The sequence below is a fragment of the Trachinotus anak genome, unplaced genomic scaffold (assembly GCF_046630095.1).
Source record: "Trachinotus anak isolate AG129_WGS33_773 ecotype Australia unplaced genomic scaffold, CSIRO_AGI_Tana_v1 ptg000049l, whole genome shotgun sequence".
Lineage (NCBI taxonomy): Eukaryota > Metazoa > Chordata > Actinopteri > Carangiformes > Carangidae > Trachinotus > Trachinotus anak.
Window position 1 is genome coordinate 61739 of NW_027273900.1, and position 17222 is coordinate 78960.

General features: G+C 40.0%; 3 protein-coding genes across 3 annotated transcripts; all 3 read left to right on the forward strand.

Annotated features, from left to right (window-relative positions):
- Positions 1-1387: 1387 nt before the first annotated feature.
- Positions 1388-7243, forward strand: LOC139615406 (sialidase-3-like). Its single transcript, XM_071473326.1, has 2 exons — positions 1388-4630; positions 4748-7243. The coding sequence occupies exons 1-2, from the start codon at positions 4439-4441 to the stop codon at positions 5666-5668; spliced, it is 1113 nt and encodes a 370-aa protein (XP_071329427.1). The 5' UTR covers positions 1388-4438; the 3' UTR covers positions 5669-7243.
- Positions 7244-7404: 161 nt separating this feature from the next.
- On the forward strand, positions 7405-9228 carry LOC139615405 (sialidase-3-like). Its single transcript, XM_071473325.1, has 2 exons — positions 7405-7726; positions 7844-9228. Exons 1-2 carry the CDS (start codon positions 7535-7537, stop codon positions 8798-8800), a joined length of 1149 nt encoding a protein of 382 aa, XP_071329426.1. The 5' UTR covers positions 7405-7534; the 3' UTR covers positions 8801-9228.
- Positions 9229-10742: 1514 nt separating this feature from the next.
- Positions 10743-13604, forward strand: LOC139615404 (sialidase-3-like). The gene is made up of 2 exons (XM_071473324.1): positions 10743-12260; positions 12378-13604. Exons 1-2 carry the CDS (start codon positions 11718-11720, stop codon positions 13314-13316), a joined length of 1482 nt encoding a protein of 493 aa, XP_071329425.1. The 5' UTR covers positions 10743-11717; the 3' UTR covers positions 13317-13604.
- The last annotated feature ends 3618 nt before the right edge of the window (positions 13605-17222 follow it).

Consider the following 17222-nt stretch of genomic DNA (forward strand, 5'->3'; position numbering starts at 1 on the left):
TAATCAACACCTCTATATCAAGCCTGATTAACTTATCTTTATCAACAGGTCATGTACTGCAGGCTTTTAAAGTTGCAGTAATTAAACCTCTACTTAAAAAGCCTACTCTTGATCCAGATGTTTTAGCCAATTATAGACCTATATCCAACCTCCCCTTTATTTCCAAAATCCTTGAGAAGGTCGTTGCAAACCAGTTATGTGATTATTTGCACAGAAATGGTTTGTTTGAAGATTTTCAGTCAGGTTTTAGAGTCCATCATAGCACAGAAACAGCTCTGGTTAAGGTCACCAATGATCTCCTCATAGCCTCAGACAATGGACTTGTCTCTATACTTGTCCTGCTAGATCTTAGTGCTGCATTTGACACCATCGATCATAAGATTTTATTACAGAGACTAGAGCATATGGTCGGCATTAAAGGAACCGCACTAAGCTGCTTTAAGTCATATCTGTCAGATAGACTGCAGTCTGTTGATGTTAATAATGACTCTTCTATCAACACTACAGTCAGTCATGGAGTTCCACAAGGTTCTGTGCTAGGACCAATACTTTTCACTCTATATATGCTTCCTCTAGGAAACATTATTAGGAGGCACCAGATAAATATCCATTGTTACGCAGATGACACCCAGCTGTACTTATCCATGAAGCCAGGTGAGACTAACCAGGTAGCCAAGCTTCAGGTCTGTCTTAAGGACATAAAAATCTGGATGACCAGTAATTTCTTACTCTTAAATTCAGACAAAACTGAAGTTATTGTAATTGGCCCAAAACACCTCAGAGATACACTATGTGATAATATACTGACTCTGGATGACATCACCTTGGCCTCCAGTGCTACAGTCAGAAACCTTGGTGTCATTTTTGACCAGGACTTGTCCTTTACTTAACACATAAAGCAAGTCTCTAGGACAGCCTTCTTCCACCTGCGCAATATTGCTAAAATCAGACCCATTCTGTGTCTAAAAGATGCTGAAAAACTAGTTCATGCATTTGTTACCTCAAGACTGGACTACTGTAACTCTTTATTGTCAGAATGTCCCAAAAAGTCAGTAAAAAGCCTCCAATTGATCCAAAATGCGGCAGCATGAGTACTGACAGGAACTAGGAAACCAGATCACATCTCTCCTGTGTTAGCTTCTTTGCATTGGCTCCCTGTAAAATCCAGGATAGAATTTAAAATCCTCCTCCTCACCTACAAAGCCATTAATGGTCAGGCACCATTGTACCTTGGAGAGCTTAAACTTCCCTATTTTCCCAATAGGACACTTCGCTCTCTAAATGCAGGTCTACTTGTGGTTCCCAGAGTTTGTAAGAGCAGAATGGGGGCAGAGCCTTCAGCTATCTGCCCCCCCCCCCTTTTTCTCCTCCTAAACCCAACCGGTCGAGGCAGATGGCCGCCCACATCTGCACAAAAGGCTGGTTGCTAGTACTGGAAAACTAAAGAGCATTGGAAACTTATGTCAGTAAGTTAACACAACATCAGGTGAAGGGCAGTACTTCTCTGGTGCTCTTTCTTGTGCAGTTCAGCAAGGTGTCCGTCATACACAGACGAGGTCCGTGATCTCATTCCTGCTCGTTCACGTTGAAAAGAACTTCTTGGGAGGAAAGGGCTTGGTAGATTAAGTCTGCGTCTGAGTATTTACAGGAAGCGTAGCTTCCATCTCTCCAGAGTCTTTGCTGCTGACCTTGTGTGAACATTGGGGTGGTGGGTGTTGCAGGGTGGGGTAGGGGGCATGTGATGCACCGATTTAAAGAAGACAATTACTAAAATTATTTTGATTCAGTCCACTACACTGTCTGCGGGAGCCATCTGCAGAGATGAATTTTCAAGGCAGTGCCTTAAGATCAGGTAATAAAGCAGGACAACACTTTATTTCATCAGCTCATATCGTGCTGCTGTGCACATTGCTGTATTCGCCAACTGAGTTATAGTTCTAATGCCCACAACCTGACTGCCACACAGTGAATATACTGGTGGTGCTGTGTTAAGGAGAGACAGCTTTGCGTTCAACCAAAACCTGTTTGATAAGAGTCATAGTTATTTTAACAACAAAGCCTGTTTTTCCACTGACAACAGGAAACAGAAGTTTCCTACTTTTTTAAAATCAGTTTAACTTTACCTTGACTGATAAGTAAGACCAAATGTGAAGGGATTTTTTTTACAGCACCAATCCAAGGAAAACCATTCATTTGTTATTAAAGCAATGGTTATGCATCTTACGAGGTGCCATTATTTGCTTTTTTGTCACAACCTAGATCAGATGATGAGTACCATGGTCATTTCTTGTGAAATTAACAACTGGAGCCAGGACACAGTTACCTTAGCTTAGTATGAAGTCTGTAAACAGGGGGAAACAGCAAGCCCAGCTCTGTCTGGCTCAGCCCAGCTAAAGTTCAGTAAATAACACATTGTATCTGGTTTGATTAATCTGCACATGAACAGAAATGTAAAAGATGATGTTGTGCATGGATTTTATGCTGTAATTATTTCTTGGCAAACAGCAGCCATACACAGGACTTCCTGAAGTTTCTTGTGACCTTGAGGCAGGGACTCCTGTGAACCAGAGAGTCTGAAATCTATTTATTAATAACACGTCAATATTTACAATGCAGATTTGACTGATAGACCGGTTAGGGTAGAAAGTTTAGCAGAAAGTCGGACAAGTTATGCTTCAATATATTTATAAACTTATTTTAAATGTTCATGACTTCAGACTTTATTAATATCCAATAATCTTTTAATTAATAAAGCTATAATTTATTAAAAACATTAGCTGATGCTAGTGATTGTGTAGTATTGATGCCTGAACAGACACCTGGGTGTATATTTAGACAGTGATCTCTCCTTTGACAAACAAGTAAGCATTGTCTGATCATGTTTCCTATACTTCAGGAGTTGTAGCATTGATTTTACTGGTCACTTTCTCAAGCACTTCATGCTTTGGCTCTGAGCTATGCTGCTGAATTGCTGCTTCCCTATGAGCCAGAGCGCAGCCTATCCAGTGGAAGCTGTCAGTATAAATGATGGGCATGAATTTTACAAGCTGAGCGGTCCAGCAACGCTTGTTGAAACGGTACAGGCGGCCAAGGAATGAGGTCTCCATTCCATGGTCAACAAGTGCCTGTGCTTTCCCCACCCAAGGAATACGTCCAGAAGGACGGTCTCAACATTTCAGATCCAAGGAAACCTCATTCCAATCAGGAACTGGAATACTTAAACTATGTTAGGTGAATTGTTTAATTGGAAATTGGAAAATGGAGTCCTGGAGACATTTTTGGCTGGACTACAACTGTGGGGCCATCCCCATAAATGCAAATGTCACTGACTGACCGAGTAAGTGACTGAACCCCCACTGGTCAACCCGCTAAGACCTGCCAACATCGGGCTTTTGGAAAAGGGTACAATCAGCATTCCCTCCTTGATCAAATGATTCTGCAGCAGACACCGGTGTAGAGCTGCAGCTGGGAAATAACTTAGAAGTTAACATGTATATGGGCCACGTTTCAGTCACTATTCTGTACTGTTGTGAGACAAAAGAAACAGACCTCTCTGTCCTACTTGTAATCATGATGAGCTTGAAATGTGCTGGTCACATATTTGAAGGCTTTGTCTTTGTTTTATGATCATTTGTATATTTGAATCCTGGTTCTGCGAGCTTGTAGTTTTACATTAACTGACAATGAGAAGGTCATATGTTGTACAGATACAAACAAATGAGCCACCAAAAGTAACTGGATTTAGGAAATTGTTGTAATTAAATTCTGTCCTAAATCTGCTTTCCTGACGTTCCTCCTGGTAAATTTATGATCAAATTGATTCTTCCTCCAGCAAATTCGTTGATATTTATTTTTATCAGCTGAAGAAACAAGTCAAGGGGTTAAAGAAATGAGTCACTTTCTTCAGAAATGAACAATGAAGCTGAAAGAAAAATAAAGACCCCTCCCTCTGTGCGCCATCCAGTCTTACAAAACCCTCAGCAGGTGAACTTTAATGTGTTATGACCCTGGTTCAACTGGCCACAACAAGAGGGAGACACACCATGTTTAAAATTATCAGTAAAGAATATTTTCACTTTGGGATGAGAAAGAGCACATTTTGCAACACATTAACCTTCATACATTTCTCCTGGGAAGTTAATAATGACATTGGTTTTGGCTCTGCTCTGCTACAGGTGGGCATTTCTTTTGTCCTCTCATCACTTATCACCTGAAAAAACTTTTTTTTTCAACCCACTACAAACTGAGTCATTTCTTCAGAAATGGAGACAATGAATTCTAGGCTGAAGCAAAAACAAAGATCCCTCCCTCCCTCACGAACTGCAGGGCTCAGCCTTATAAAACCCCCAGCAGGCAAACTCTGCTTATTGTACAGACAGACTCTGCAAGTCTTTCTTTTTGATCTATTGAGTGATCATTTTGCACACAAAAAGCAACTATGGCCGCCAAACCCCATGCTGTCTTCAAATCTCATGTGTACAGGATTCCTGCTCTTTTCCACGAAAGAGAGAGTGAAACTCTTCTGGCCTTTGCAGAGCAGCGGAGGACTGTAGCTTCTTCCAGGGCAGAGAAGCTGGTCATGAAAACAGGAAAGCTGAGGGAGGACTCTCCTGGTGTGAAGACAATTGAGGTAATCAACCCCAGCAATTATTTCATGTGTGAATTCCATGTGAAATACAGTATTATTTTCATCTCCATCAGAGCTGCTCTGTTTTGTTCACACACCTCTGAATGATGTCTTTTCTAGTGGTCGGACTTCAAACCAGTGGAAGAGGCCCAGATTGAAGGACACCGTAGTATGAACCCCTGCCCGGTGTATGAGGAGAACAACAAAACACTCTTCCTGTTCTTCATCTGTGTTGAAGGCACTGTTGAAGAACGGTGGCAGATACAAAACTGCACCAACAAGGCCCGTCTCTGCTACATCACGAGTGAGGATCTTGGACAAAGTTGGAGCAACGTCACAGATTTGACAGACTCACTGGAGGAAATTAAGAACTGGGCCACGTTTGCTGTTGGTCCAGGCCATGGTCTTCAAATGAAGGGGGGTAGACTGATCGTTCCTGTTTATGGTTATGCTAAGAAGGGTGATCCACATGCACTTGCCCTGTACAGTGATGATTGTGGTGACCATTGGCAGTTTGGCAAAATGCTTCCAACAGAATCAATTGAATGTGAAATGGCAGAGTTTTTTGATGAAGGAGACAAAAGCTTCATCTACTGCAACGCCCGCAGTCAGGGCGGCAATCGAGTGGAAGCTGTCAGTGACAGTAATGGAGATGATTTTAATGTTACTGGTCCTTCAACACTTGTTGAAACAGGTAATGGTTGTCAGGGAAGTGTGATCTCCTTTCCAGCTCAGAGTGAAGATGCAAATACAAAGAGTGACCAAAGCCAGAATAAAAACAAGTGGCTTCTCTTCACTCACCCAAGTGATAGATCCAAAAGAATTGATTTGGGAGTGTATCTGAACAAATCCCCACAGGATCCAAAAGCATGGAGCAAACCCTGGATCATTAACCGTGGACCCAGTGGTTACTCAGACCTGGTTTACATTGATCATGGTTGGTTTGTATGTCTAATGGAGCGTGGGGAGAAGACAGAAACTGAGCAGATAGCCTGTGTGGCCTTTAGCTACGACCACATCAAGCGAGGCATTAGAGAGTAAATATCCATTGTCTTTAACTGACATGACGCCTTTCCCTGTCATTACACCATGAATGACATTTTAGCTTCCACATTAAGACTTCAAAGTAACCTGCTGTTCAATACAAGTAATACTACTGCACTGAAATCCTATTTACAACTGATGAATATATAACGTCTTTGGATAATGATTTACAATCAAAGTTACATTTACAAGCTCCAACCATTAAAATGATTAACAGACATGTAAAAGTACAATTAACTTTAAATTGCTTCTATTTTCATTTTGATTTCAGCTCTAACAACCATGAAATGATGTATGATACTGTGCTGACATGTTATCCTGTACTTCTCAAGTGTAATCAAGATTCTGTATTTACACACATTTTGTGTTGATTATGAAATGTAAGGAACAAAATACATTTTGACAAATAAATGTAATCATAAACGCTGTCTTGTCTTTATTCTTTCATGAAAATCTCTGTCTGTGGAAAAATGGCAGGAAAAAATTCTTTCACTGAAATTTGTGAAACAAAGTTTTTAAAAAAAAAATTTATGTAATTGCAGGAAATGGCTGTAATGGCCTAAAATAACAATAAGATGTAAAGTCGATAGCAGTTAAATGTGTCATTATTGAAAACGATGATGATGAAACAATGATTCATAATCAGTTCTACATCAATTAATCTATTTTAGTTGGTAAGACACCTTTTCTCAGTAGCTAAGACAAAGTAGGCAACATCTTCAATTTTCCTCAAGAATAAAAGTGTTGGATGATGATTTACAATCAATGTATTTACTTCCACTTCCTATCTTTTTGAAATTAATAATGGCTGTACAGATATGTTTGACTTTCATTTTGAATTCAGTTGTAACAAACATGACAATTATATATGGTGAGAAAATACTGTACTGTTGCTTCTGTGGTGAAACTCAGACTGAATGTGTCCCAGCAAAAACCAACAAAACCTCATCTGACCAGGCCAACAAGTCCTCCACAACAAAGCACATTGGCCTGTGCCGATAGAACAACGCACAATGATTTTGCTGTCTCAAAAATAAAACTGTTTCCTGATCTTCCACTGCTTTGGTTGAGGTTTGATTAGATTTAGGCACAAACACAACTTGGTTATTGTAACAGTATGTTTTATGTTAAAATCATTTTATGTCATCGTGCAGCCTTTCTCGAAGAGTGGACAGTGGTCCACAGACCCGGTCAATTAAAAGACAATCAAATGAAACCTAACAGACAGAACAGGCAAGTGTTCAGTGTGTTACTAGTAATGTAGTTAACATGACTGAGACTCGTAGTGTGTTTGATCACATCTGTTCATATGTGTGTGATAAATTTCACTGCCACATAATTAGCACCACTTGTTGCTGTGCAGTGTGTGAGGTGCAGGGCTTGCTGATAAAGACACCGCTGTTCCATGAAAGGATGACCTGATAGCTGAGTGGTTAGTGCACACACCAAATGGGCTCAAATGCCCTGATCAGTGTGTCCATGGTTCCACCCCCGGCCAGCCAGACTCTTTGCTGCATGTCGTTTTTCTACTCTCCATCCCCACATTTCATATATCTCTTCACTGTCTGATCCAGTAAATGCTCTAAAATTCCCCCAAAATGATCTTGATATATTTTATACTCGCTGTCATTTCCTCAGCAAACAGTTATTTCTGAGTCATTTCTTCAGAAATGAAGACAATGAATTCTTGGCTGACGCAAAAAAACAGAGACCCCTCCCTCTCTCACAAACTGCAGCTCCCAGCCTTATAAAACCCCAGAAGGAAAACTAGGTGTATACTTGGACAGTGATCTCTCCTTTGACACATACTGCAAATCTCTCTTCCTTATCTGTTGAGTGATTATTTTTCCTCAGAAACCAACTATGGCCGCCCAACCCCATGCTGTCTTCAAATCTCATGTGTACAGGATTCCTGCTCTTTTCCACGAAAGAGAAAGTGAAACTCTTCTGGCCTTTGCAGAGCAGCGGAGGACTGCAGCTGATTCCACTGCAGAGAAGCTGGTCATGAAAACAGGAAAGCTGAGGGAGGACTCTCCTGGTGTGAAGACAGTTGAGGTAATCAACCCCAGCAATTATTTCATGTGTGAATTCCATGTGAAATACAGTATTATTTTCATCTCCATCAGAGCTGCTCTGTTTTGTTCACACACCTCTGAATGATATCTTTTCTAGTGGTCGGACTTCAAACCAGTGAAAGAGGCCAAGATTGAAGGACACCGTAGTATGAACCCCTGCCCAGTGTATGAGGAGAACAACAAAATGCTCTTCCTGTTCTTCATCTGTGTTGAAGGCACTGTTGAAGAACGGTGGCAGATACAAAACTGCACCAACAAGGCCCGTCTCTGCTACATCACGAGTGAGGATCTTGGACAAAGTTGGAGCAACGTCACAGATTTGACAGACTCACTGGAGGAAATTAAGAACTGGGCCACGTTTGCTGTTGGTCCAGGCCATGGTCTTCAAATGAAGGGGGGTAGACTGATCGTTCCTGTTTATTTTTATCCTTCCAACTGTAACTCATTCTGTTGTTGTATAAAAAGTTGCTGCACTAGTCCACATGCACTTGCCCTGTACAGTGATGATTGTGGTGACCATTGGCAGTTTGGCAAAATGCTTCCAACAGAATCAATTGAATGTGAAATGGCAGAGTTTTTTGATGAAGGAGACAAAAGCTTCATCTACTGCAACGCCCGCAGTCAGGGCGGCAATCGAGTGGAAGCTGTCAGTGACAGTAATGGACGTGATTTTAATGTTACTGGTCCCTCAACACTTGTTGAAACAGGTAAAGGTTGTCAGGGAAGTGTGATCTCCTTTCCAGCTCAGAGTGAAGATGCAAATACAAAGAGTGACCAAAGCCAGAATAAAAACAAGTGGCTGCTCTTCACTCACCCAAGTGATAAGTGCAGAAGAATCGATTTAGGAGTGTATCTGAACAAATCCCCACAGGATCCAAAAGCATGGAGCAAACCCTGGATCATTAACTATGGACCCAGTGGTTACTCAGACCTGGTTTACATTGATCATGGTTGGTTTGTATGTCTAATGGAGCGTGGGGAGAAGACAGAAACTGAGCAGATAGCCTGTGTGGTCTTTAGCTACGACCACATCAAGCGAGGCATTGGAGAGTAAATATCCATTGTCTTTAACTGACATGACGCCTTTCCCTGTCATTACACCATGAATGACATTTTAGCTTCCACATTAAGACTTCAAAGTAACCTGCTGTTCAATACAAGTAATACTACTGCACTGAAATCCTATTTACAACTGATGAATATATAACGTCTTTGGATAATGATTTACAATCAAAGTTACATTTACAAGCTCCAACCATTAAAATGATTAACAGACATGTAAAAGTACAATTAACTTTAAATTGCTATTTTCATTTAGATTTCAGCTCTAACAACCATGAAATGATGTATGATACTGTGCTGACATGTTATCCTGTGTGTAAGTGTAATTATCAAGACTCTGTATTTACACACATTTTGTGTTGATTTTGAAATGTAAGGAACAAAATACATTTTAACAAATAAATGGAATCATAAACGCTGTCTTGACTAGTGTTTTGAATAATAATTTAATGAACATTTCTGTTTAAAAAAAAAACCTTGTGTTTGTACGCATCCACAACTCAGACTAATTTCAGATTACATCCCTGTTTATGCAGAGTCACATAAAATATGAACCATTTGTGTTAAATTTTGTCATAATTGGTGTGTGAAGTCTTGAGTAATGGCTAAAAAGTGTTATGTGATGTCATACTGACCTTGACCTTTGACCTTTGACCACCAAAATGTAATCAATTTGTCCTTGAGTCCAGATGAACGTTCAGGTGAAAGAAAATGGCTGTAATGGTTTAATATGACAATAAGTTGTATAATCAATAACAGTTAGTAAGTGTCCTTATTGGAAAATTGATCCATATAGAAAATGATCCACAATCAGTTTCTAGATCTATTAAATCATCTGATTTATTTTGCATGACACCTTTTCTCAGTAGCTAAGACAAAGTAGGCGACATCTTGTTTTCCTCATACGAGGCTTCAAAGTAAAGTGTCATGTTTGATAGGGAATAACTTCACCAAGTAAAACTACTGCTCTGAATCCTCTTTACAGCTGTTGAGGATATTAAGTGTTGGATCCATTTAAAACAAACAATAACTGTACAAATATATTTGACTTTAATCCAGTGAAACTGGATGTGTCCCAACTCACAGCATCAGAATAGACCAACAAGACCTTGACAAAAAACCTCGTTGGCCTGCGCCTATAAAGAAACACATTATTATATTTCTGTTTCAAAAGTAAAACTGCTTTTTGATTCACTGCTTTGTTTGAGGTTTGAGTAGGTTTAGGTGTCAAGAACTTCATACCACAATGAAAAGCCTCAAATGTGCGATGGACGAGGGTTTCCAAAAATCTGAGTTTCTTTATTTAGCAAAATGTCAGTACACAGGAGAGCAAAACGCACAAGGCAGACAGGTCCAAAAGGAGGAGGCTGAGTCGAGGTCATAACTGAGCAACAGTCGCACACTAAAGGCCAAACACTGGGTGATAGGGCTGGAAGTACTGTCACAAAGGGACAAAGACAAACTGGCACAAGGGGAGTGGGCGCAGACTAAATACACTAGGACACAAGTGCAGCACATTAGGGCAGGGCAGACAACTGCAAGACACACATAAAGACAGGAAGTGAATCTGAAACAAGAGGGAGAGTTAGTGAAGTCAAAAACAGGACATATATAAAAAGACAGGACATGGTAAAAACTGAAAACTGTATCTAAGAACCCGACATTGTACCTGATTAGGTACAAAAACAAACTGGCTATGATGATGGAAATATTATGGTTTGAGGTAAAATTACTTTTTATGAGGTATAGCAGACGTTTGTCATAGTAACACAATAATAAACACTAGCCTACATATGGACAAAGTTTTTATCAGCATGTTCTTCAGTCCCTGTGTTTTTTAAGATATCCTATTTTGCACATATGAATGATATGTGTGTAGGATACATGACACAAACCAATAGTGCTTTCAAGCATATTGACATATAGTGTACATATTTCCTGTGTAACAAGACAGAGGACTCATAAAATGTTATCTTTGTGGTTATGAGGTAAGTAAGCTGGGTCGGAGGCTGAAAACATTCAGTAACAATGTCTTGTCTTTACAAATTAAATCAAGATATTTAGAGGCAGAAACAACCTTTCAGCCACAGAATAGATGCAGCATCACTTTGTGGCGAGTGAAAAAGTGTATTGTATTTAAAGATAATTCAAAAGGTAAAAGGACTGGATGAACTATAATTAGCCGAATTTAACCCTCGTGAATGAAATCAAGCCATTTGAGGCAGATACTGTCTTGAGGTAGGAGCTGCAGTCCCTTTTTGGCAAGTGAAAAAAATGCCTTTTAAAGGTTGTATTGCTGCTTTAAAGACATTTAGACTGGTAAAAAGGACTAGATTGGTTGTAATTAGGGCACTGAGCAGGCTTTATAATACAGTCAAATACTGTAACTGAGATCATTTCTTTATTTTATATACATCCCATCTGTCAATAATGTTAATTACAGAATAGTTTCCAGATATTTAGAATATTAGACATTTCAAACACATGTAGGCCTCAACATGAGAAACAACAATGGAGTATAGTGTATATATAGTACAGTAGTGTAGTATATATTTAGCATAATAGTGTAGTACTTTTGCCTATAATTGCATAAAGGTCATGCCTGATTACAGCTATGAACCTCAAACACTTCTTTGGCCACAGTTGTGATCATGTAGTTAATAGAAATGTGAAAGTTTCATAAAGACATAACTTTTCTATTACCAGGGACTGTAAACCTGCAGGGTCATATCAGCTTATATCAGGTTATATCAGTTTATATCAGGTCATATCAGGTCATATCAGGTTATATCAGGTTATATCAGTTTATATCAGGTCATATCAGGTTACATCGGTCAGTACTTGGCAGATTAACACTGACTCGGGGGCAGTGTTAAAGATATTCACAGATTCCCAGCAGGTACCCGTTAATGTCTGACATGATTTTTGTGACACTACAGTGTATAAGACAGAAGTTATTGAATATTTGTGTAGTAAGTGTTTTCCGTTTTGCACCTTGCAGACGGTCCCTGCTCACTGGCTCACGTGATTTCCAGCACCGAGGACGGTCCGCTTTGACTGAAACTGGGCTGCAGCTCGTTGTCTCCCGCAGCGCGACAGGACGGAGCCGCTGTTTGTGCCTCAACAGCGTCTCAGTTCTGAGAGAAGTTCGACTCTGTGAATCTCTTTCCAACTTTACCCAAGTCTCTCAGGGGAGAGACCTGAATACACGGACTCCGACCATGAGCAAAGTCACTTTAACGGACTCCCAACCACATAGATTCAAACAAACTGTCTTTAAATCTCACCAAGGACATGTGTACAGGATTCCTGCTCTTTTCCACGAAAGAGAGAGTGAAACTCTTCTGGCCTTTGCAGAGCAGCGGAGGACTGCAGCTGATTCCACTGCAGAGAAGCTGGTCATGAAAACAGGAAAGCTGAGGGAGGACTCTCCTGGTGTGAAGACAGTTGAGGTAATCAACCCCAGCAATTATTTCATGTGTGAATTCCATGTGAAATACAGTATTATTTTCATCTCCATCAGAGCTGCTCTGTTTTGTTCACACACCTCTGAATGATGTCTTTTCTAGTGGTCGGACTTCAAACCAGTGGAAGAGGCCCAGATTGAAGGACACCGTAGTATGAACCCCTGCCCAGTGTATGAGGAGAACAACAAAATGCTCTTCCTGTTCTTCATCTGTGTTGAAGGCACTGTTGAAGAACGGTGGCAGATACAAAACTGCACCAACAAGGCCCGTCTCTGCTACATCACGAGTGAGGATCTTGGACAAAGTTGGAGCAACTTCACAGATTTGACAGAGTCACTGGAGGAAATTAAGAACTGGGCCACGTTTGCTGTTGGTCCAGGCCATGGTCTTCAAATGAAGGGGGGTAGATTGATCGTTCCTGTTTATGGTTATGCTAAGAAGGGTGATCCACATGCACTTGCCCTGTACAGTGATGATTGTGGTGACCATTGGCAGTTTGGCAAAATGCTTCCAACAGAATCAATTGAATGTGAAATGGCAGAGTTTTTTGATGAAGGAGACAAAAGCTTCATCTACTGCAACGCCCGCAGTCAGGGCGGCAATCGAGTGGAAGCTGTCAGTGAAATTGATGGGCATCAATTTTCCAAACTGAGTTGTCCTTCAACACTTGTTGAAACAGGTAAAGGTTGTCAGGGAAGTGTGATCTCCTTTCCAGCTCAGAGTGAAGATGCAAATACAAAGAGTGACCAAAGCCAGAATAAAAACAAGTGGCTGCTCTTCACTCACCCAAGTGATAAGTGCAGAAGAATTGATTTAGGAGTGTATCTGAACAAATCCCCACAGGATCCAAAAGCATGGAGCAAACCCTGGATCATTAACTATGGACCCAGTGGTTACTCAGACCTGGTTTACATTGATCACGGTTGGTTTGTATGTCTAATGGAGCGTGGGGAGAAGACAGAAACTGAGCAGATAGCCTGTGTGGTCTTTAGCTACGACCACATCAAGAAAGGCATTGGAGAGTATTTGCAGGATATGTAGAAGACAAAATGACATTCATCAAGATCACTACTCTCTCAGACACGAAGTAGTTGATTTTTCTGTAAATCTGTTGTAACCTGAAATAATGTTCAACGATAAAAATGTTAAGTGTCATTATATGAAAACTTATCCATATAGAAAATAATCCATAATCAGATCTGGAGCAATGAAATAATCCGTTTTATTTGACAAATATCTTGTTTTCCTCATAAGAGGCTTTAATGTGGCATGTTGAACTGTTACTGTTACTGAACTGAAAAACATTTTATTAATAAAGTGTTGAACCATGCAGGACTCCACCATCATTCACAGATTACTACTCTTTAAGTCAACACTTTATTAAATATTAGTAATAATAATCTGTATTTAACACTTAAGTTACAAAATGCTTTACATAGAAAAACGTCAGTTAAAAACATTCAACACAAACATCAGAATCAACATTAGAATCAACCTACACAGAGTGAAGAAAATACCTATACAAGACATTAAATATATTAATAACATTCAGATTACAAATGATGAAATAATCAAATAGACAAATAATAATAAAGACAAATAATATTGTAAAGCAGAGTAAGAAGTGACTTTTTAAAGAAGTTTTTAAGTTTCCTCAAGTTTAAAAAAGTGATTTAAAAGGCATCAGTGATTCTGCAGGTCTCACATCATCAGGCACGGAGCTCCGGAGCTGAGGGGCCCTGAGTGCAAGAGCCTAGTCACCTTCAGTCTTGATCCAGGACTTGCCGGGATCTGAGGCTGCGCTGTGCCTCAAAGGGAAGCAGCAGTTCACCAGCATAGCTCAGAGCCAAGACAGGAAGTGCTTTAAAAGTGATAAGTAACATCTAAAAATCAATTCCAAGACTGGCCAGTGAAGGAAGGCCAGAACAGGTCAGATAATGATGTGGTCTTGTAAACACAGAACGACAAGGGGCCAAGGATGGAGCCTTGGGAAAACCACAGGTCAGAGGGGCCCCTGAAAAGGAGGCTTCACCAACAACTACTGAAAAAAGGAATCAAACGGTATCAAACACTGAACTAAGACCAAGCAGAATCACTAGCTTCAGCTAGCAGCAATAGGTCATAGGTTATTAGTCAATGATGGCTCATGAGTTATCAAGTCCTTTATCATGAACATTCATAATCAGTCAATAAATCCATTAAAGTATTAAATCAGTTCATTAAATTTAAATTGAATGAACCTGTTATTCAGGCAGAGCTGCATTATAAATGTTGACATTATCAATAAATTAATTTTAGTAAGTCTGGTTCACTGGAGTCTCTGTGTCACAGGCACAAGAGGTCTTCAGGAAGTCCCTGTGTCTGGTTGATTTGGGGTTTTATATTTCTGTTCATGTTCAGATTAAAAGAACTATACACAACATGTTAATGATAAGCTTTAGTTGTGCTGGCAGGAAGGGTTCTGAACTCTGGACAGAGCCAGGTTTGCTGCTTCCCCATGTTTATAATCCTGATGCTAAGATAAGCTCCCTGTTTCCTGGCTCTGGCTCCATACTCATGAGACTTGAGAGTGGTATTGATCTGTAACTTGCTCATATATCTGTAGCTCATGGCGAAAAAGCAAACAACCATACACCCGTGGATGCCTAACTTCCCCTTTCATTTTAAATGAAGGGGATTTCCTTTCATTGATGATGTGAAAAAGTGTTAAAGTGGTAAAACATTTACTCACAGTAAAAAATAAAACTAATGAAATGAGTGTGAACTAGTTCATTGTTTGGGACCACGAACATAGTTCAAAATTCAAAATGGTAAAATATGAATGTGAATTTGTTCATTTTAATCTGTGTGACCTGAGTTTTGAGGCAGTTCTTGTGAAGTGTGACCTTGCACAACATCAATGATTTAACAGAAGAGAAACTTCTGTTTCCTGCTTTTAATGGGAAAACAGGCTGAATTGGAGAAATAACTATGTCCTATTAAACAAGTTGTTGGTGCAGTAGGCTGTTTCTTCACTACAGGACAAGATTGATATATTCTTTGTACAGTGTCAAATCAATCATACATTACCTCAAGGCACTTTACTGGGGATGGGCATTTCCTGTAAACACTTGCAGCCAAAGATGCTGCATTCAAGAGCAGCTCCACTTGTCTTGGATCTAATTGGGAACAAGTTAGTCTACAGGCTTTCAAATGTAAAGTGAGACCACACCAGTGGACTGACGTACAGAGCAGACTGCTATAACTGTGAGTGTCAGCTGAGGGCTTTAATCGTTTACTGTTTGTTTTTGGCCACAGCTCTAGGGATGCTGATGTTGATCTGTCGGTCAGTCCATCACTGAAATATCTCAGTTGTTGGATTGACTACCGTGAACCATAATATTTTTGAATGGCGTGGTGAGCCCCTGAATTTTTGTCTGGTGTCATGATTGTCACATTTATCTTGACTAGTAGACAGATTTCCAGGAAGATAAACACAATAATCTTCCCTTTGGAATGAAATGTAGGAGCTTTTATGATCCCTTCACATTTCATTTAGCAACAACATCCAAGTACTACCCCTCACTGCAGTGTGCAGTTCAGCCGAGCTCAATGTAGGCAGAGTGATTTGATTTGATTTGCCTTGATTTGATAAATCAAAAGCATCACCTGGTGGTGGAAGCTGTGCAGTACATCCATATACACACTTCCACCAAAAACACAGCAGTGCTCAAAGTAACCAACAACCTCAGCGTGCAGATGAAGTTGAGCATTCAATTTCTTTTATTTATTTTTAATAACAAATGTTAGCATGCTACCATGCTAATATAAGCTCGTGACCATGGTACAAATTGTACATCAGCATGTTGCCATGCTGACTTTATCTCAAAGCACCGCTGTGCCTGCGGCCCCAGAGCCACCATGGCATTAGACTCTTAGTGTTGATAACATATGTTCCTGTGACTACCTGGAAAGCACTACTGACACGGAGTGGACTGACCAGAAGCCATAGGATAGTAATAAAATACAGTATGCATTTGCTAATCTATAGGTCATGTTAAGTGTTCAGGTGGAACAAGAAACCAAGCAGAAAACACTGAAACCAAATGTCCCTTCATTAAAAATGTGGCGCTCCAGATGTTTGCTCCTGGTGCAGTTTTCTTTTCCTCAAAGTCCAACTGTGGATCTTTCCCGTGTGCGTCGTGTGTTGACAAATACACTAGTTTTCTGGGAGATGGGCGGTGAGAGTGAACACACATGCAAAACAGAACAAAGCACAGAAACGCACCAAGACAAATTCTCCAATGTGTTATTATAATTACATCATGTCTCAGGCTCTCTGCTTTGGCCGTTTTCAGTGCCTGCTGTTGAACACAGCTGGAGAAAATAGGACTGTAGCGGCAGTCCTCTCATTTTCTGCTGTTGCTGTCTCGCCCTGACTATCAGACACATTTGTCCCCATCACACATCCACCAGCGCTGAAAGAGGGCCCAGGATCCTTTGAGCATTTCTGACCACGGCTGTTTGGATGAAACGTTTTCTGTGAAAGTAAATTGGTTTCCATTCCCTATCAGCCAAATGTTTCCCCCACTTTCTTTGTCTTTTGTATGGAAGCCCCATTTCCAGAAGGAAAAGAAAAAAATAATTAGAAGTTAGCCATGATTTAAAAAAAAAAAAATGCTGTTGGTAAAATTGAAATTATGAAATAAAATGTCAACTTTTTCATTTACCAAATAAAAATTATCAAATAGTAAATGAAACATTTTACTTTATATTTCATACTATAATTCAATATATCATAATTTTGACACATGATGAGCATTTTATTTTCATCATGAATAAAGTTGGGGTTTTTTTCCTTTCTTCCACTAGGCCATTGTTTCCAAGGCTTTTTCTTTCTGTATAGACATATACATAAATAAGTTTTAGAGATCGGAGAGGGGTCTTCAAACACACACTCTCCATCAT

Bases quoted from the DNA above. Each gene is read 5' to 3' on its own strand.
- LOC139615406 (XM_071473326.1), top strand. From the start codon at position 4,439: ATGGCCGCCAAACCCCATGCTGTCTTCAAATCTCATGTGTACAGGATT. The intron at 4,631-4,747 runs GTAATCAACCCC...TGTCTTTTCTAG, and splicing joins CTGGTGTGAAGACAATTGAG to TGGTCGGACTTCAAACCAGT.
- LOC139615405 (XM_071473325.1), top strand. From the start codon at position 7,535: ATGGCCGCCCAACCCCATGCTGTCTTCAAATCTCATGTGTACAGGATT. The intron at 7,727-7,843 runs GTAATCAACCCC...TATCTTTTCTAG, and splicing joins CTGGTGTGAAGACAGTTGAG to TGGTCGGACTTCAAACCAGT.
- LOC139615404 (XM_071473324.1), top strand. From the start codon at position 11,718: ATGTCTGACATGATTTTTGTGACACTACAGTGTATAAGACAGAAGTTA. The intron at 12,261-12,377 runs GTAATCAACCCC...TGTCTTTTCTAG, and splicing joins CTGGTGTGAAGACAGTTGAG to TGGTCGGACTTCAAACCAGT.